This window comes from Platichthys flesus, chromosome 2, assembly GCF_949316205.1.
Source record: "Platichthys flesus chromosome 2, fPlaFle2.1, whole genome shotgun sequence".
Taxonomy (NCBI): Eukaryota; Metazoa; Chordata; class Actinopteri; order Pleuronectiformes; family Pleuronectidae; genus Platichthys; species Platichthys flesus.
This window is the reverse complement of record NC_084946.1, coordinates 11490965-11512902: the sequence shown is the minus strand read 5'-3', so window position 1 is coordinate 11512902 and position 21938 is coordinate 11490965. Positions and strand designations below refer to the sequence as shown.

General features: G+C 42.2%; 1 protein-coding gene across 2 annotated transcripts in view; it reads left to right on the top strand.

Annotated features, from left to right (window-relative positions):
- LOC133963007 (plexin-A1-like) overlaps window positions 1-21938 on the top strand; it is a 178333-nt gene that overhangs the window by 72988 nt on the left and 83407 nt on the right. For both annotated transcript variants that reach the window (XM_062398223.1, XM_062398222.1), the window contains exon 4: window positions 9321-9461. In XM_062398223.1, coding sequence (XP_062254207.1) covers window positions 9321-9461 — 141 coding nt within the window. The remainder of the gene's footprint in view (window positions 1-9320; window positions 9462-21938) is intronic.

Sequence of the window (21938 nt, the reverse complement as noted above, 5' to 3'; positions counted from 1 at the left end):
AAATTTGTGGCCAGGATTGGTTTGGCACCCATTTCACTGAGGTGTGGTTTTGGCCTGTCTCCCATTAGCCTCTTGTGTTACATCCATTACAAACATCTGCACACACATGGCACACACACAAGCACACACTCTTACATGACGGCACAGTCAAAACAGACCCACATCTTAACCACCATAGAATTCCTCCGCCATAAATCTGTTCCATCCCAAGAAAGATGGGAATCACTCATCTCTTCCTCCCATCGCTCCTTTTCTTTCTCTCTCTGCCTAAAAGATGCTATTAGAGGCACCAGTGGCCATGTAATCACTGTGGCTCTCCCACAGGAAGACTCACACACGTGCACACACACATATACACACACCTACCGTGGTAATTATAGCGGAAGATGAGATTCTAGTCGCTGTAATCCCAGCGAAGGGCTGATCTAGTCACTAGATGGCGGGTCAAGCGGCACTGCATAGTGTCAGGAGAAGGAGTGTGTGTGTATTTGTGTGTTTTTTCTATTCATAATTTTTTTTCAAGCTATTAATTGATGCCTTTTCAGTGTGACTGATTTAAATTAACTCCATGCACACAATCGCACACTTGCTTGTATTCAATGCACGCAAGCATTTTGCTACACATGCAAATTGATAGACTGTCTCACACACTTTGTATGCAGACACACTTCATACAAACCCAACCTCCCCCACAACACACACACACTGACACACACACACACACACACATGCTCAATACAAACACTCTACTCCCCAGCCGATCTCTTCCTGTGTTAGTATGTGCTCCACTTCTCTGTTCAAAGCCACATACACACTCTGTATACGATAGCATCTGTCCCCCCTCATTGCATCCAGCACTCTACCCAGTCTTTGTTTAGTTTGCCACCTTCCTGTGTCTGATAAGACTTGCAGCTTGTTAGCAGAGCTCTCACTCTTTCTCTGTGGCTTGGTCGGTAAGCAGTGGTTCAAAGATGCCAGTGCCACTGTGGGAATCATGTCTCATACGCATGCACACATTATGTCTTTAACATGAATATCCTCTCAGCAGTTTTTGATTTAAATGTGTAATGTTGTTTCGGTTGAGATCTCCCATAAGGGATTTGAGTTGCGTCTCAATGTAGGAGGAGGTCTTTTCTCATTTGAATGGCGACACTAAAAAGGCATTCAATTGGAAAGCTCTATCTTCGAGTCTCATCTTATTGTGTATGATAATGTTGTGGTGCAATTTCTTCCCCCGTTTGCAAGACAGCTGATAAAATCAGTCATAGTAAAGCACCTTTCCAGTTGCAGTGCACTCGCAGCCATGTGTGTGCGAGTGTGTAACTCCATGCATATGATTGAGTTAGTGTGATTTAGTGATGGTCGGAAGATGAAATGCCTCTGCTGCGCTGTGTCTAGCGACTCGCAACACACACTTATCTGACAACCGCTAGCTAAAGGCATTTCATTTGGAGCTAGAGAGGAGGGAGGGAGGAAAGGTAGAGAGGAAGGAAAACAGAGGTGAATTTGTGAGGGATGAGCAAGAGAACCGGAGAGAAACTAATAGAGGAGAAGGCTGAGGATGGAAGAGACTGGTCGAGATAGAGGGATAGAGCTACGACGAGGTCTTTTAATTTCAACAGGAATGCGGATTAAAAGGCCTTAACAGTGATGAATAGGTTTAATTTGCAGCTCACTTTCTTCCACCATGTTTACATTTTATTGAACTCAAGCACAGGAACTGAGAGAATTCAATCACATGTGGTTCTGGCTTTGTTCCTTCTCTCTCCTCTTTGTTTTTTTCGTGCCTCCTGTTCCTCAATAGCCTGTTACGTGTGTGTGTGTGTGTGTGTGTGTGTGTGTGTGTGTGTGTGTGTGTGTGTGTGTGTGTGTGTGTGTGTGTGTGTGTGTGTGTGTGTGTGTGTGTGTGTGTGTGTGTGTGTGTGTGTGTGTGTGTGTGTGTGTGTGTGTGTGTGTGTGTGTCAGAGTATCTGACCTTTTGTAAGCTCTGCTGGTGAAAGGCCACAGGCTCACACATGAATAACCATGGTGTAGACATGCGGGTGAATACCAGAGCCAGACAATAAGAGATGGCATAGCAAGTAACCTGATATGACAGAATACGCTGGATTACGCAGCAGCATTGATGAGTGCCTAATGTAAGCTTCAGGATGTTTGACAAACCTTTCAGGTGCAGCTTCAAAAAGCTGCGGTTACACTTGTGTTGTAAGATGAATAGAGTGCTCAGGTAATCACATCCTGCTCTGGCCAGAATCAAATACCCGCCTCACAACAGATTTATTGTAAAGTTAACTAAATTGTAGCAGCTAATCTCGTGCTTAAGAAAATAAAAGACAAATTACCTTTTTTTTATAAGCAAAAGTATTTGAATGAGGGTGTGTGTGTGTTTTGTCTGAGAGCTGCTGGTAGTTGTGACATTCACATAACTAAATGAAGCTTTGTCATTCCTCTGCTTTCTTTTCATTTTCTCCATCTAGGTAATTTAGCCCATTGAGTGCTTGAATACTACATTTTGTCCCAAAGCGACTTCCAATTAGTCCATTCAACATCTATGAAGGGCCATTCAGAGTGCAGCATCTTGCCCAAGGACATCTCAGCGTGGGCTACGATATTTCCACACACACACAAAAAAACATGATAGCAAGAAGAAAGCTGGGTTCCTCCTGTATACAGTTGTATTTCATAAAGCAGTGAAGCTTTTTAAAGTATAGTAAAAAAGAAGTTAATTTTCGATAAGTCAGTAAACATCAGCTCTCCTTCCCAGACCTTAAAATAACCCACTCCAGACCCACACTGTGTTTTGCTAGCAGCTGCACGGACATTCCAGCGTGTGTATGTGTGTGAATGTGTTTGGGTCAAGCCTCCTCCATCATTGTCACCACAGCTCCTTGTCTGTCTTGTTGCTGCTGAAGGAAAAAGCCTCTCGCTCTCTGACTGTCTGACCCACATATGGTAAAGGTTTACTCCTTCTATGTGCCGGCTGTGCGCGCTCTGCATGTGGACGTGTGAGGAGTCGGTAGTGGTCTGGGAATTTTCCCCCATAGATGTATCAGGGCGATCACTCACTCATGTGTGATGCCTCCATCTGCTCCCAGCTTCTAACGAAAACATACACACACACAACGACACACATACACACACACACTACTTTCAAGCTATATTTAAAAAAAAGGCTTATTTTGCCAGATGAAATAACTTATTCCATCAAAATGTTTTTCATATATCAAGGGAATGCTCTTCATACAAATTATTTATGGCAGCGATGTAACAGTAGGAAGTGTACCTCTGTTCACTGTGCTAGTACTTTATGTTTGAGTATAAGTTAAAGTTCTTAATGCCTCTTTAGTTGCCCCGTTTCCCTGTATTATAACTTGAAGGAACTGAAAATGGCGCAGTGGCCCTAAAAACTCACAGACACATTAGGGCTATGCAATATGACAATATATATCATGTGACGATAGAGAACCGGAGATTGGTTCTCAAATCACACTCTTTATGGTTATATTTTTTCATCATATCGATGACAGTCTGTGTTCTTCCACACTTCAGAGGCAGGCGGGAAAGAAGCATAAAGGCAACTCAAACAAACATGGAGGGGAGTGAATGTGACACATAGAGCAGCAGACTGACTCCACAAAGCCCAGGAGCTTGTACATAAAACAGGGGCTACACCTGAAGCGTTTACGTGATTTAGGTATGAAAGTTTAACACAGACCAGACAGTCGTGCTTTTCAAAGTCCATCCAGAAAAACCACAAACCACTAACCTTTAGATCTGTCAAAGAGTACTGAGAGAGCCTCGGGATAACATCTACAGAAGTACAATCAAGTGTTCAAAACAAACCAAACAGACTCGGACGTTGCAAGAGGCTTCTGCCTGCAGCACATCACACAGCACTGATTCAACTCACATCTGCAAGACCTGGCCCCAAATTACACTGTAGAGAAAAGGTATCAGCAACAAGTAACATTATGTATTGATATCTGACATCTATCAGAATATTCAGTTTTGGTCGTATTGCACAGCGCTTACACAAACTCAGGAAGGTGGAAACGTGTTTGTTTCTCTTTTCTCTTAATGTTTCTAGTGGAAACTTGCTGCTGGAGAAGAATTGATGGATTTGTTTTGTGTGCCTGGCTGTGCTCAAGTTCTGCCAAGCTCACAGTGAGATAGGAGCTGAAGGATTTCAGGTCTTTATCTTGAACGGCCCTGATGCAGATAGAAAACACAGTTTAAAGAGGGACGGACAGATATGGGAGACGTTTACATGAAGCTGTCATTGGGGAGTCTCCACCGAGCCCAATGTAATGTGTTTGTGACTCTTGTGCAAGAAAGGGACAGAATGAAATTCGTGTATAAATTGGTATTGAGTCATTCAGTTAATGTCTTATTTACTTTTCCTTGAATAAGTCAAAATAAAAGCAGATTTTAATGTAATTTAAAGAACATGTGATCCATTAGGGTTTATTTATTCTTGTCCTTCGCAACAACAGTTGAAAAAAATAATCTAACCACATTATCCATTTAGTAGCTTTTCATTACATGATCATTAACAGCAGAAAAATTTAAATAGAGTGCAGAATGATGTAAGAGGGCTACTCCTCTGGTTGGTGCCTCCTGGACAAAAAGCAGATCACTGTAAAAAAAAAAAAAAAAGGTGTGCACACACACACACACACACACACACACACACACACACACATACACCCACACACGCACACACGCACGCGCGTGCACACACTAGGGACGGGGGGGCTCCACATCAAAGTCAGGAATGTGGGTCCTGTTTTGTTGTTATGAAAGGATAGGCCTACTTATGTCAAGTTCACCCCTCAATACAGGTAGGGAGTGTGTGTTTCTATATGCTATAAGTGGGCCTATAGTTACATGAGCGATGTGCTCATGCTGGTGTGTTGTGGCTCCCAGACAAACCTGTGAGGACACCTGGACCATTCTGTTCCGTTTTATTCCCAGATAGTGTTTGAGGTTCCTACCTCTGTCTGTTTTCCTTCCCTTTCTTTTCCCCCGGCATAATTGCGGATATTGGATATTGTGACCATTATATAGATCTGTGTGTCTGTCTGCCTGTAATCATTCCATTTGTGGAGAAGAACTCTAAAAACCTTTGGAATTTTTTGTACAACTTAACAAACTTGTTAATCAGTTAGTGAAGTGGTGCCTTTTGATATTTGGGTCTCTTTAGCGAGTGACACGTATTTGTCTTCTCTTCCATCACTGTCAAGGTCTCTAAATCCTTCATCACACCCTTGTTTCCTTAACTTCTCAGTGTCCTCCTTGTTTGCTCCCCCTCTTCTCCTCTCAAAGTGCACCTTAGCTAAAGCAGACACATAATTGATGATCTCTCTGTGTCTGTCCCTCAGTTTCTCACCTTTATGCACAAGAGCTATATAATTTGTCACTTGCGGCTCTGACAGGCATCATTTTCTGTGATGTGCCACCGTCTTATCGCCCAACACTCTCACCCTCACTGCCAGCGCTACCTATCACTTGCTGTAGCTATCCTGTGTGTGTATCAGAGATACCAGGTCTGCCTGGCACAGATAAAACCTGGCATGTGCAGCTTTTGGGCGGATCGGCAGTTTGAGGGAGGTGTTAACGCTCAGAGAAGAGATTATAAAAAGAATGTTGGATGTTGTCGGAGGAGGGAAGGCAGTTGGGAATGTTGTGTGGTGATGGTGCGGTGTTGTTAGTTGTTCCTATACGGGGATTATTCAGTGTTACTGAAAATGAAGGAAATTGTAGGAAATTCAGCGATGGTGAGAAAATCCCAGGGGAGGTTGAGGAAAGGTTTTGAGTCGCTGCATTTACACCTGAAAGTATTCTGCAACTAAGCGTACCAATTTACTGCTTTCAATTTTAGATTTCCGTGGGATTCAACTCCAAACCTTCGAAATCCATTTTTTCCTCCAGTTTTCCTGAGCTAAAAGTAACTTTACCATTTCAGGATTGAATAACAATTTTAGGTCATGAAAACACACAGAGTAGTTGCTTTGTAAAGTTTGTTGTAGGGTTTTTAAAAGCGACACAAGAAATACAGAGACCATTGTTTTTCACTGCTGTTCTTCATCTGTGGGTTTCACTCCTCATTATTATCCACTCGTACACTCTCTGCTACTTTTTCCTTTCTCTCTAATTATATCTCTGTGTCCTTACTGAAGACAGTGGCTCTAATGTGTTTAGGATCTGTTAATGTTACATAATACATGTTGACCATCATCACTCTGTGCATCCATCCATCGAGCACTTTGCTGAGAGTTGAGTTATACAAAGGAGACAGAAGCACCATCACTGACTATCGCATTAATTTCACACACTCGTGTAGATATTTGTGCAGCTATACTAGCATAAACATAAACCTGTAAATGTATATACATATACATAAATGTGTGAAAAATACGCATTCCTGCATTTTACAGCACAAAAAAGATATTTGTAGAATATGGTAACTCACACATGCGCAGGCACGGACACAAACACACACACTAGGTTGTGCACACATATTTTTGCACATCAAGCTCATCTTATAGAAGCTGTAACAGCCCCCAACCCCCATTCCAATGTGCAGACACTCAGTTTGATTCAATTAGACAAACTTTGCGTCTGCATCCATCCATCCATTCATCAGTTCAGCTGATATATTCCTTTGCCCTTTGTTCACCCTCTGGTTTCCATATTCCCCGTCCAGTCTTGGCTGCAGCATCTGTGGAATGAATCGATTTGAGACGATTTATTACCTGTCGTTCTCACACGTCACCTACGCTCTCTCTCTCTTGCCCACTTTTTCTTTTCTCTCTTTCTCACCTCTGTCACTCTCCCCACTCATGTTTTTTTCTCATATGTTAGCACTGTATATGAACTGCTCTCTAAGACAGAGGGTGAACGTTTGAGTGAAACTTTTAGATATGAGAGAAGAGATGTTGTTAGATTTAGTGGTTGTGCTTCTGAAGTGATATTGGAATCAGTCATAGTCGATGTGAGACAGTTGTTTGTACGTTTGGGATTAAGCAGACTGGGAGATGCCCAGCCACACAAACAAGTGGATACAAATAGAAGATAAGAATACAGACGGACAGGCTTTTATTCTCTGTTGTATGTATAACACATGTCTAGGTTGGAACTGGTCATTAGCCAGTGAACTGGACTGGGGTATCTGGTCCAGAGATGGATGCGACATCCAACAAAAATAACTTTTTTTGGTGGTTTATTTTTTTAAAGGTTAAGAGAGAAAATGATGCCAGGAACCCACAGAATAAAGATATTCTTTCACCTCTGTGTTATATAGCATTGTGTCTTATTCCATTTGTCTGTACTTAAAAACGGTTAGTGTGTGTGTGTGTGTGTGTGTGTGTGTGTGTGTGTGTGTGTGTGTGTGTGTGTGTGTGTGTGTGTGTGTGTGTGTGTGTGTGTGTGTGTGTGTGTGTGTGTGTGTGTGTGTGTGTGTGTGTGGTGTTTTCTGGATGCGAGCCATCCATGAATGAAATGTATCCTTTGTTTACAGACCCATTATCCAGATAATAACATCCATATTTCCTCTCATCTTCAGTGCTTCATCGCAACCTTATGAGGGCTCTCTATATCTCTCTTCGCTCGCTCTCTCTCTCTTCCATCTCTCTCTCACACTTTGGTACACACACACACACACACAAACTGGCAGTGAGAGATAATGGAATCGTTGCCCCTGGTTTCTTTTGGTGAGATTGTACATAAATTCTTTCATCCCAAAGTGTGTGTGCGCTCAGCATCCAACCATGTGCTTCTCTTTCTGTCTTTGTGTCTGGGTGTGTGTGTGTGTGTGCATGTACATATCTATCAAAGCATGTATTAGTGTACACATAACTCTGTGTGTGTGTGTTTTCATCACATCATTTCTCATCTATATGGGTGCGATCCTGTTTGTGTGAGTAGATTTTACTTTGTGTGTCTGTCTGCATATGTGTGTGTGTGTGTGTGTGTTCAGTATCATTTTCCAGCTACTCATTGCCTGCTGTCCCCTCCTTGTCACTGTGGGCTGATAGCAGCAGTCGACAAAGACCAGTAATGGAGAACTGATACCCCCAACCCCCCCTCTTTCACCCCCTGCCGTCGCTCTGTGCTTTTCATTTGCTGCTGAGATGAATTTGGCTCACAGCCATCCCAGCCAGAACAATCTCATATCTTACATCTGAACCATTTCTTACCATATCTGGGCAAATTGTTCGCCAACGCTCACAAAGACATTTTTGAGTGTTTGCACGTCTGCCAGATTACTGTTGTATTCATCTTCAAGTGTATCAGGTGATTAGGTTTTCTTTAAAAACTGAAGGAAAGTGGCTCCCTCTGATTCTGTCTGGGCATTTTACAGGACGTCAATATTTTCACACGAATTGCTTTTTGTATGTTTCAGTTAAGTTGTTTTCATTAATTCCTCCAAGGTGCTGAATAGAGCCGTCTTTTGTACAGGTGCAATAACACAAATAATCAATAATGTTCCTTTTATGCACAAACCACTGTAATCATGTTCCCATTAAAGATGATACTGAATTCAATACTGCTATTAACACAGCCGTTCAATTAAGGTGTTCACTTGGTCCTGTAGAACACACGCTTACAGCCCTTTCAGAATAGTTTTTCTAATTCCACGCCGCCTACCACTATATTAATAACCACATGTCAGAGCTGAAGTCAGTGTAGCCAATTTCCTGCCGGGGCGACACGCATATGGAGACTGCAGTGTTTAAACTTTGATTTTCCCGGAAGAAAATGCAATCTAGGATACTTTTTTGTTTGGATATTGCAAGAGGGATCTGAGATCGGAGAAAACAAAAAGATCAATAAATATATGTTTCATTGTCTCTTACATATACTGGCTGAAAGTTAGTGGAAATGAACGCATGGTGCTAGATGTACTACAAAAGAAACTGCCTTATTTTCATCTTTGTTTAACACTATATCATGACCAGTGTAAAGGAAGGAGTTATTATTCAGAGCTCAAACACTTCTGCCTGCAGCTGCTTCAAAGTAAAACCCCCCCTTGCTTTGTCTTCTAGCTTTATGCATTTCTTTTTCCAAAACTGTGAAAGCTTTTACTTTGAAGCAGTTGCTAGAAAGTTTTCATCACAATAATAATTCAAATACAGAATTGCTCTTCTACTGTACATTGTTTGCCGTCTACAAAAGCAGTGCAAGGTTAGATAATGGCTGATTAAGAGTTGTTGGTGGGGAAGGATGTTTCCATATGTATTCATTTTAAACCACACTTTTAAACAGGTTACAAACTTGACAGTGTTTTTCTAAACATGTTTTCCTGTGTTTCCCTGTAGATTCTGGTTAATTCTGTGAGCCCCAACCGTCCAGCAGTGCTGTATGAGAAGGTGACTGTGAGTGAGGGAGGAAGCCCCTTACTGAGAGACATGCTGTTCAGCCCGGACCTGCAGCACATCTACACTCTGACTGACAGACAGGTGAGTTCACTGGTGGAGATTCTCAGGAAGATGAACAGATGATTAAACACATTCACTCTCAAGCTCTGATGGAGGCCCCAAATGGCACCTTGCAATCAAATACATCTGGCAAACACATACCCACAGTGTGTGTGCTGTAATGATTGGTATATGTTCTCTGTGTTGCCATCATTAGCCTCCATATCCAGCAGCATTCCTTAATGCACCACAGGTGACTGCACAGGGCTAACAATGCCTCGTTAACACACACGGCTCCAGTTACATATTGTATCTGGGTGTACCCGCAAGTCAAGGCACACACACACACACACACACACATACACACACACGCACACAAGCTAGTGTGCTGCATTGCGTGGTTGCAACAGTCATTTCCTCCACAGCAGTCTAGAACCAACTCTCCAGAGCAGACCTCACCCCAATTAGACGTTAGTCGCTGCATTTCTTCACCCTCCTACCCACTGAACAATCACAACACAACTCATCAGCTCTGTATGCAATTACACAGGGATTGTTATAAGTCACACGTGGTCTTTGCGTGTGTGTGTGCGGTTGTACTGTACTTCTTTCTGTGTGAGGACCACATTGGCATTCAGACCTTTGAGGGTAAATCTGTGGTTTTAGGATTCAGGTTAGGATAATGTTTAAGTTAATGTTGGGATAATCATTTGTGATGGTTAAGGTTAGGTTAAGGGACTAGGGAATGCCAATGAGTGTCCGCCGGTGTGTGTGTGTGTGTGCGCGCTTGAACATGTCCGTGTGTGTGTGTGTCCGTGTGCGCGCCTGTGGTCATTACCAGCCCCACCGCTGGCGAGAGCTGTGTCTACTTTGATGGTGAGACAAGGAAAGGGGAAGGGGAGGGGGTGGTTGGAGAACGTGTCGCATCTCTGTTGCTCCCCAGGCCCAGCTGCTCCCCTCGTTTTTCTGTCTCATTAGTGTGGTGAGTGAAGGAAGCAGATATGGAGGGAGGGGAGAAAAGGGAAAGTAGGGCTGTACATGATGTGAATATGTCTGTATTTAATATATCTAAAATGGGCTTTGGGAAAAGCCTGTCTGATTAAAATCGGTGAGACACAGTGTGTGTGTCTGTTTGGGGAAAGGTATCTGAGGCCAGATTTTGTAGCCTGATTTAAAAAGAAAAAAAAGCCTGTCCATAAAATTATTCTTTTTTTCTGCTAAAGGCCAGTGGTTAATGACTGAAGCTGCAGTAATTAAAGCTAATCTGTCATATCCGAATAAAATACTGTCTACTCTCGTACTTACAATTATAGCAGGGTAGTGTTTAAAATGGTTCAAAACAGGTGCCAATGTGCCTGAATATCACACCATCCAACAAAACACGCTGAGCTCTCAGTCCAGTCCTGTTTATGTTGCTGAAAAATACCTTGAAATTCAGTCAGTTTTTCATACCAAATTTTTTACTTAAGACATTCTGGGGCACGATAGCCAGGACTCTTTGTTGCTGAAGAGATGTTCTGGAAAAGATTGTGTAGTAAAAGTATGTTTCTCTCCATATGAGTTGAGTGGATTCATGTCTACTTACACAGCCCATGATCGGATACAGACAAGATATGATTTGTAATGATTTAACTCTGAATGGAAGTGTGACTGATAGAAATCAATTATTTCTGATTATATAATTTCAAATGATGTCCTCGACCAAACTACTGAATAAGACAAAAATTGTTTTGCCTATTAGGTCAGAAGGGAACTTGACAGGAGTTGAGCTTCTACATAATTAGTTTTAGCTGCTAGTACAAGCATTTACTACCTTGTGTTTGGTTAGAAACAAGGTATGAGATGGAGCCTGCACAGATTTACAATTGTACTTAGTTCAGTTTGCTTTTAGTGTTGGGACCATGTGGATCATTCAAATCAGGGTTTGCAATTTGGCAAAACACTGGTGTGTACACCAAGCAATAGGTTTCATATAGTATGTGGTGAAACAGCTGGTGTTAGTGTTTGTGTTAGCGTGTCTTTGAGTCTTGGTGGCCTGCTCCACTTTATCTTGGCAGTGAGAGCAGTTAAGGGCATGAGGGACACACAGACACACACAAACACACACATACACACAGTTTTACTTCCTCACACAAGTGCAAGACAGGAACATCATTCAGGCTCACACACTTTATGTACACACAACACACACATACACACACACACAAACACACACACACAGCCATACCACAAATTTAGACCCAAGGACAGCCTGTCTCCATCCACCTGACATCATGCCCTTTTCTACAGACCTCCCCTCATGCTTGTCAAACACACACACACACACAGACACACACACCTTCATCTCTGCTTGATCCCCATTAATGGTAAGCAGGATTGGGTTAAGCAGAATGGGGGGCTGCGGTTGCAAGACCTCGTAGCTAAACCCCCTTTCCAGCACTAATGAATAGAGGGGCCATTCCCTTCTCTCGCTCCCCGTCCTACCCTCATCTTTATCCTCTGCCCTCCTTCTATATTGCTGCGACCCCCCCATCCCTGCTTCTATAAATCCGGGCATCGGCTGCCACACACATGCACATACACACTCCCATGTTTTCATCTAAGCCCAAATTGAGTCCTCCCCTCTCAACTGCCTTCTACTGATCCCATTCCCATGTTTTAATTATCTCCCTATCGCTGCTGCACCCCCCCCCCCCCCCCCCCCCCTTTTCTCATACACACTCACACTCTTTGTCAACCGCTGAGGTTGAAAATTGTGGAATTGAGCGAGGGATAGATAGATGGAGGGAAGACTGAGGTATTGATGGATGATGGTAGGTGGTTGGTTTCCGGTTAAATGAGGATGGTAGAGTACCACACCCTCACACACATAGACACATTGACTCGCAGGGTGAGACCATGCCTGTATGTATCATGAGTAAATAGGGGGAAAAAGCATGGTTAGATTCCTCCTGCAAGCTTACTTAGTAGTGTCTGTGTGTGCGTGTTTGTGTTTGCTCACATATGTGCGTGTGTGCATGTGGGGCTAGTTGCCTGCGGGGGTTCCTCTGACAAGCCAAGCACATTAAGGTGTCACTGGACATATCCACTGATGCGTTGTCCATGACAAGTCCTCCCTTTTACCCCTACACACACACACACACACACACACACACACACACACACACACACACACACACACACGTGAAGGCCTAGGCTGTGAGTCAGAGTAAGGGGTGAGGCCGAGTGATTTATGACTCGCGCGGTTCCAGCTATATTCATCACTGTCATTATTATCAATGGAGGACATGACAGCAGGAGAGGACGGCCTGCTAGGGGTGTGTGTGTGTGTGTGTGTGTGTGTGTGTGTGTGTGTGTGTTTTAAGCATGTGTAAGTTTAAGGGGAGTGTTGTTACTGGCAAATTAAGTTTATCTTTGACTATAGTCGATGTTGAATCGATGACCATTACTGTGTGTTTGATTTTACATGTTGCTGGTTATTTGACTCAGTTTGAGCAAAACATCGATGTCTGTATCAGGTAAAGGTCCCCCTCTCCTGCCATTTAGAAATATTGACCTTATCCAAAAGGTTCCATTCATTCACTACCAGGCTGTTCACGTACACATATTGCCCTACTATGTTGACACAATATCAAAAACATTTAAATTAAGAATTTAAGTTTTAAATTTCATATTTTTTCGTAAATTATTCTTTATATTGATATATTCCCAGTTACTGTTTAATGTCCTTCCCGTCATAGGCATGGAGAAAAGGTTATCAACACACATTCATAGTTTTAGTTCACAAATTTAACAGCAATGATAATAAATAATAAACTTTATGAAGCACCTTTTTTAAAATGCAGTTACAAACAATAGGAAACTATTAGAATAAGATGAACACAAATATTTTAATACAAACGTGAAACATTATATAACTATTATCATCGACAAATCCAGATGAAGAATTTTGTGAGGTGCTGCCAGTTGCTAATGTTTTTATCAGTTTTTACCAAAATATAAAAAGCTTCACAGAATCATTGTACCCTTGCGACTCTTTCACTTTTTTTTGACAATGTCACTCTTCGAATGAACCCAAACTTTTTTATTCATTTCTCTGTTGTGCAAAAACTGAGAGGGGGGAAATCTTCTCATGGCGTCCTGGCTCAGTCAAGACACGTTGCATCATCAAATAATTTCTTCTTCTGTTTTATGGCCAAAAAGATGGAACGTTGAATTGATGCCACAGCTGCCATCTTTGCAGCCTTTGTACTTGTGTTCAGCCTCAGTGGCATACACACAGAGACACGCACCTCTTATGTCCTTGATGGCAGCCATGCATATGATATCAGTGTGGTGTACAGTGCTGGTTAATTGCTGAAAGCATGAATATTCATCTCTAGTGTGGGAAGGGGGACTGCGATGGGAGTGAGTCTGATCGTCCTGTAAACCGAAGGACTTGGATGGCTTGATACAGTGGAGGGAAATTGTGTATCATATGTATGCATGAGACAGCCTTTGTTCAAGTGGAAAGGATGCTTCCGTGTGTGAGTGCGCATGTGTATGTATGAGTATATAAAAGCATGTATGGCTCAATTTGGATTTTGTAATAGAAATGGTAAGTGTTTGTGTCTTGATTCAACCACATCTGCATGTCTTTGTAGGACTCTGCATTTGTAAACACATTTCAGCATTCAAACATAAATGTGTGTGTGTGTGTGTGAGAGTGATGGAGATAGACAGTATGTGTGGGCTAACATCATTGTCTGACTGTTCATTCTGCATCTGAAAGAGATTTCCCCTTCCACATTTCACCACGACTCACATTCCTCCAAAGAATCCGTATTCATGCACATGCATCAACACAAGTTTGTGTGCCACTCACAAACTGTTGGTTTGAGTCTTTACAATAACACACAATGGTCTGCATTGTGTTGTCGCCTCAGCAAGGCCTCATCAAGTAATATCCTACCCATAGGGGTTTGTCTGACATCAATCCTCTCAGTTCTCTCTCTCTATCTCTATCTCTCTCTCTCTCTCTGTCTGTGTCTGTGTGTTTGTGTGTGTGTGAATGTGAATGTGCGTGCGTGCATGCGTGCGTGTGTCGATCTGTTTACATTCACATATTACTGGTTCACTGCCAATCTCATTAGCAAACACATTAGCACAGACTGACATCAACACACATACTACGCAGCTGGTTTTATCAATCAAATCTGACATTTTAGTGAACTAGATACAGCTAATCAGTCAGTTCTAAGTAGCTAAAAGATTAATTTTCCACAATTTATCAGACTGTGCTTGACTGAGGATCCCCCAAAGTTAACAAGCGCATAATGCAGCATTGAAACATCAGCTACTGGCTGACGCTTTGTTTCATCACTCAGAGAACATGAGTAGCATACTTTTGCTCTGACACAGGCATCCCATGGGTCCTTAAAATGATTGACACTTCTTGAATATGGGAAAAATCAAGTCTTGAACGTTTTTGAAAATTGGCGAAAACAGACATGGATCATTGAAGATGTTAAAAATTCTTCATGTGTCTCCTGGTGTCTCTTACCACTTCTTCTTGAAAATAAGTGTTTTGCTGTATCTCATATTGTGCATTCACACTGACGAGAAAGCAATATGCAGGGCACATTTATTTTACCATTAGCCTTTTATTATTTATTTTCTTCTCTTTGGTTAATGCATTGAGGCCACTAATCATCTGACCTTCTAATTTACATTTATGAGCATGACTCCAGCTTCATGTTTTCCACTCACTGATTTGACAGTGTGAAGCTTGAATGAATACTATTCGCACATACTACACACACACATGCACACACACACACACACACGGAGATGTGGTCATTGTAATGTTAATGTTAATAGACCTGATGCAGGGAGACAGAGATGAGAGCCCTGTGACGAGTGGAGGGTGCTTGCGCAGGTGGCGGTGTAGCAGTGTACGTATATGGCACTCAATTACCAGAGTTCAAACCATTATAGCACCTTTCTCAGCACAGGGCGGTGCACACATACATTAAATGCATTTATGTAGGTGTCCACATTTATTTTATATCAAATCAAGCTCTTAGGATAGAGTGGTATCTTGGAAAATTTGAGATCAACTAGAATTTAAAATCCCCATTTTATATATAGGGTTAGGGTTTTTCTCATCTCTTAACACAATTGAATGTTAAGACTGTTAAGATTATTCCAGTCAAAGTTTGAAACATCTTCTGGTTCCAGCTTGTTGATGACATCCCCTCAGGCTGTTGTAAACTTAGTTAGGGATTTGTAACAGTTGCCCAATGTGTTATGGACAAAAGCATTCAATAATTAGTAGTTAAGTTTAATAGAGACAATAATATACAGCTTTATAGATTTTAAAAAGTCATTAGTAACAGACGCTTTCCCATCCTCTCTGTGATACACTGAGAGACGAGAAAGACGCAAAATAAGGGATGAGAATTTGTTAGTTACATGTGTCTCTTTATATTTCAAATCTCACTCCATTTCTTTTCCTCACTCAATGGAGTTTCCCTGCCTTTCTTCTCACATCTCTCTTTCCAGTTGTCATTCCCTCTTGTGCTTTTTCCCCATTAAAAAAAAGTAATGTGTGCTTGATTGAGTATTTGTGGGCCCCATCAGAAAAGTGTGCTCAGACACTTGTCTTTAGTGTGATGCTATCTAATGGAAGACTAGTCATGAGATAGCTTTGTCTTTCTCTCATCTCTCTCTGTTTTACTGCACCATCCTTCTATCCCAAAGGATAGCGCGATAGAGCAGACTGATAGGGTTAGAAAGGAGGCCGAGATGGATAGGGAGGTTAATGGTGTCTCTCTCCCTCTGCCCCCCCTTCTTCTCAATCACTATCAATCGGCCTACGATCGGTCCTCCTGTTGCTTGACAGTGATTGGGGCGGAACGATGTGTCTCTGACTGATCGTCATGGATTGAGGCCAATCAAAAGCTGGCATGGCCCACAGAGTGCCTCCTAGGGGCACGTCACTGTGTTGAGTCCCGTGCCTTAACCACAAGCCACTCTGGGTAGTACAATGAAGTGTCGCTCATGCTTGACAGCGCAGGGAATTGTTTTGAATTTGAGTCAAACTTCTATTTAAATTAATGCACAGCAGGCCTCATCAGACACAGTCATGCGTTTCAAACTGGGAAGAGCTCAGTTGAAAAGCGAAATAGCAAAATGTAACTGCTAGAAATTACAAAAAGAAAAAATGATGGACACAACTGGGAAGAAATCTGTCCAATAATAGGCAGAGTTGCAACTAATGATAACTTCCGTTAAATTATTTTAATAATTTTCTTGATTCATCTTTTAATTAATTGTAAAATGGCCAACACAAGATCCCAGAACCTAAGGTGACTAGGGGAAATTTCTAGTTTAGTCCAAGCAGCTAAAACTAAAACGTAAACAGGATCGGTACATGATGCAAAACCAGAATATGATTGAACAGAAACCGGCAAAGATTTGTTATTTTTAGTAATAATTGGGCACGTAACCATTATCAAACATAGGATGGAAAAATCATATATCTAAACACTGCCTCGTGATTCATTTTTGGCATCACTTTATCAACAATATATTCATTGTGTTATTACAAAAGCTCCTTGACTTTTTGGCAGTGATATGAATGACAGCAATGCATATACATCAAAGTCAATCAGGCAAATTTAGTTTTTTCTGCTCTGTTATTTGTCTGCTCTCCACACCCATAAAGAAACTTATACCGCATGACTTCAACAAGGGAAATCAAGAAACACATTGATCGAGAATTCCAAATAGAAAAGTCTTCATCCCCAGGATGGCAGTTACATGACACATGTCAGTTAATGAAAGAAAAACCTTGGTCAAGTGTAGTTGTAATATATCTGTTTGAGAAAACAGCTTTTTAAATATTATTTTGGGGCAAAGTCACCAAACTTATCAAGCAGTTAACTATAGATGCAGCTTTTATGTTTTGTGTCCATTAGGAGTGCAGTTATGACTCTCTCCCCACTGATTTAGATGGAGGCCATATGTTAACTGCCCAGGGGTGTTGCCAAGATGGCTGCCAATTGACAAGACTTTCCTGTAAGGACTTTACTTCCATGAAACAACTCCTGCGAGAACAAATAAAGAAAAGCAGCATTTGTCCTCTCTTTTTTTCCCCTCCTCTGTTTCTCTCTGTCTGTGTATATGGTGGTCGCCTGGCAGCACTAATGGAAATGCCAGCTGTGTGGGTCCTCACTCCTCACCAAGTCCATTTACTAAAGTGACAGAGTCATTTACCAGGCAGCCGGTCTCTCCCATCCTCACTTAATTAGAAGACCCCTAGGCCTGTCTACCTTAGCCGCTCACATTTACCTCTTTCTCTCTCCTGTTTCTGTAGAGTCCGTGGTCCAATTCTTTGTTTTCTGTGGTTTTTCAATCTCTGTCTCATCCTTTGTCTCTGTCTTAGTTTTCCTCTTTTACTCTCTCATTCCATTTTGTTCTTTCTATCAGGCTCTCCCTCACATGACGGATTATTATGGACAAATGGCGACACAAAGAATGAGAGTGCATTGACCTATAGCTCTTTTTGGAAGAGGATACAGGAAAGTCCATGTGATGAGGATAGTAATGAAGAGTGATGGGGTCTCCAGGTTTTTATTTTTTAAAGTTGAACTGATCCTGGCTTTTCTTTTGAATGTGTTTGTGTACCCCACAGGCATTGAATTAGACTGGTTAGACATAAAACAAAATAGCTTATTGTCAATTTCTGATTTGTTTGCACTTTTAGAGCACTTTCATGCATATTTAAAGATTTATTGAACACTTTTTAAAACTTAATTCAATGTGTTCACATTCGTTTTTAGTTGCAAACACTTGTACCCTTGATCATCCTAATACTGTATACCAGTTTCCTAGAAGATGGGAATTGGAGTTGTCATCTGTATTGGCCTCAAACTCACGATACGAGCACACACAAATGACAAATAAGTTGTGTGATCTGCAGCTTTTTCACAGGGATAGAGTATAGAGGGAAAGATGAAAGCGGTATTTCAGAAAAGGGAAAACAGAGGAGTGGATGAATAACTGAGCCTGTTGCAGGAGATAGAGGATAAGAATATAAATTAAAGCGCTGATAAAGCAGTAGAGCTCTTCGGGAGGAAGAAGCAACAGACAGAACACAATATGAGAGAGATAAATATAGCGCAGAAGTCAGGAAAGGTAGTGGGCACAAGAAGTACAGCAGGGAGTGAGTTTTGTGGGAGAAAACAAGGGATTACAGCTTTCACTGTGGGTATTATTTTCTGCCACTGTGACACACAAAGGCCTGATTCAGTAAAGCAGGTCTGCAGCGAACAATTTGACTTGACCACAAAGACCAGACCTGTCCATAAAAATCTCTGCAGTGCAACAGCGATTTAGTATTTGGCCATTATTCAGCCAATTGGTTGTGACAGCAGATGATTTTTGGATGAAACAAGGTGAAGTGATTGCTGTTTTTTCACTTTTCATTTCTCCCACTGCACAACCTTTACCCTCTCTCTGTCTCTCTCGCTCTTTAGCCATCCTTCGGCACCTCTTCGTCCTATTCAGTGCCAAGCTCTGAGAGTGGTGTTTGCTTTCCTTCTTATCTCCAGTCAGTCAACACATCAAGCTCCTATCCAGTCATTGATGTCCTAAGCCCCTTACAATCTAGTCAATGCACACATGCTAACCTAGTCTTTGATACAAACACCCCCAATGGCCCCCCTCAGCAGGTATTCCAGCACTGGAAGAACCCTCTCTTACATTGACACCCTGTTGAGAACCATAGTGCATGATGCTCAAGGCTTAGCAGGAAAGCTACTGGGGGTGTGTAGAACTTTCATTGCATAGTAGAGACAGACAACAAACATTTTTCCCAGCTATAGTTATATCCTCTCTGACGTGTCTGTCTTAATTTCTACACTCTGTCTTCCTGCGCCGTGGCTGTAAAGGTAGATATTGATTTTTTTTTTTTTTTAATTGCATAGGACCGTTATCTGCCAGCACATTTTAAACCACAAAAAGATGGAAGATAATCAGGGGTTATTAAATTAATGCAGGTGCAGTCAGTGGCAGTTTACAGAGATGATTCTATGGAAGGATGATCATCCTCCTCCTCCCCACTTGCCACTAAACTGTTGCTGCTATTTCTGAAAGAAAACCTGAACAAATTGAGCAATGTAATTAAAATCACAGTTTTTATCACGTTTTGGAAGGGGATGCAAATTCATCTGTTCATCCCTTACTAGTGTTGCCATACATGATCTAGCAGCAGTAAATGACAGCTGCAGTGACACCGGTGTCGTTTTGGGACGTGCTCCACTGGCACTCCACTGCCTGCATTCTGATTTTGGCCATATGAGTATAAGTATGAAGCACAAGAGGTTTGTGGTACATTGGTTGTTCAGGGAGGTATAGGGCTTACTAATGTATGAGTTTCAAGCAGACATGTATCTATAGCATCCAGAATAAAGTGTGATTTCTCTATCATTGCTCCCAGACAGTACAATCTAGAAAGGAGCCTCTTTTCTGGGAGTCGTCTCTGCTACGCCCCCTCCTCTTTTCTTCTACTGTAGACTGTTTGATTGTTAAAAAAAAAGGGGGAACCGCAAGAAGGCCAATCCTTTTATGTCTTTAGATTTTAACAACCAATGAAAAGCCACACTGAAAGCTTTACAGGTCCTGTGGGTTTTGGGGGGTGACCGTCGCAAAGCCTGTTAGCCGGACGTTTAAAGGCAGGTGATAGCGCTCTGTTAAAATAGATTGGAGAGGAAAGGTGGAAAGTTGATAGCAGAAAGGAGATGTCATGGCATTGTGCCGTGGTCAGGGTGGAGGATTGACAACGGGAAGAGAGAGTGACAAAGGAGAATTACAGCGGTTAGAGTTACAGCGGTGGATGCTATTGTAAATAAGGAGATGGCAAGAGGGGAGATGGCAGGCTTGGTTTATAAGGTCATTTAAAGGAGTAATGTGGCGCACTGTCGGGAATTGGCTTTCATTAAAAGAGCCATTGAGAGAGACAGAAAGAGGGAGACAGTGAGGGAGTGTGTGTGTGCGCAAGCGTGCGCGTGTCTATGTGCGTGCAGTGTTCGCACACATACACACATTTTGTGGATCTACATGCAGTTATACAAGTAAAGACCGGGCTCTAGTAAAGCATTTTATTGCCCAACTGGGAAAATCAACCATCATAGCCCCCCTACCACATCAACAGCACTTTAACACTCCCCCTCAGTACAGCCCACACTGTCTTCACTGCTGGTCCAGGCACAACTGTGAACAGTAGTCTATATCTATCATTACACAGGCTAGTGATAAGGTTATGCTAGCTCACAGAGGACCCAGTGTGATTTATGTGGACCATTGTCCTTAATCACAATCATAATGATTTATAGAGAGGAGAGGGGCATTTGGTTGATGTCCTCGATAATATGAGGAACAGACTATTCTTACCTCTGCTCTCCATTTTCTCATTTTTTCTCTTAAATCACAAACTCTATGAAAGACATCCTGTAAAGATTTTTTTTCTCCAATCACACATCCACAGCTACTTTCCCCCCCACCCTTCTATCCATTACCCGCTCATTCATTCCCACTCCCTCTCCTCCTCCTTCATCCTTTTATTAGCTAGGACACACCGGTACCATGGTCCATCCTTCTTTCAGCTGAAAACTAGACTCACACTTGTTCTGACAATGACACATTGCTGCCGTCTGCCACCATATCCCATCCACTCAGCACAATGTCATGGCCAATTCTGTCCGTGTGTGTATTCCATTATCCCTCTATTTTACTCTATCTATCCATCCATCCATCCAGCACTACTTCCAGTAGATGACCAGCACCCTCTCATCCCCCCTCAAATCTTTACTGTTGCTCGTTTGCATCATTCCATCTGTCTTTCCCTCTCTCTGGGCAGAAAGCCAGCTACAGCACTGAGGTCTGTACTGCTGTTTTATTAGTGGAGTAACGGCGTGTTTCAGTCTGTAAGTGTTTCAGGTTAAATCTTTACAGGGACATTTTAGGGCAGAGATACATGCAAGGAACATGGGTTGTAATGGAAATAACTAAATCTATAGTGGGGAAAGAAGGGAATAGAGAAAAAAAGGGATTAGTGGCTCATAGCGTCAAGTGCTTTTGTCTGTCTGCCCCCTGCTTGAGCAATATTGTTCCGTCAAAGAGTACCAAAGCTGGTCTGATACAAGACATCTCTGGGATAAATGAGTTCCATCATGTCCTATCTATCTCATATCTGTGTTACACTTAATGCTCACCAAGGATTCCCAGCCCCAGTTTAATATTTTAGTGTTGAGTTCCTTTGTCCGCCTGGTTTCCATCCTCTATGGCTAACCAGCTTTATCTCTTACCTCAGGCCTCCACTCTCTGTCTGCCATGTGCTTTTCCTCTCTCTTATCCCTCCATACATCTCTCTCTCTCTTTCTCTCTCTGTTCACTCCCCCCACCCATCCAGAGATCATAAAGAAGTCAGCGCCCACTAGGCCCGACACCACTTTAGTCCCCACATACCAATCGGTT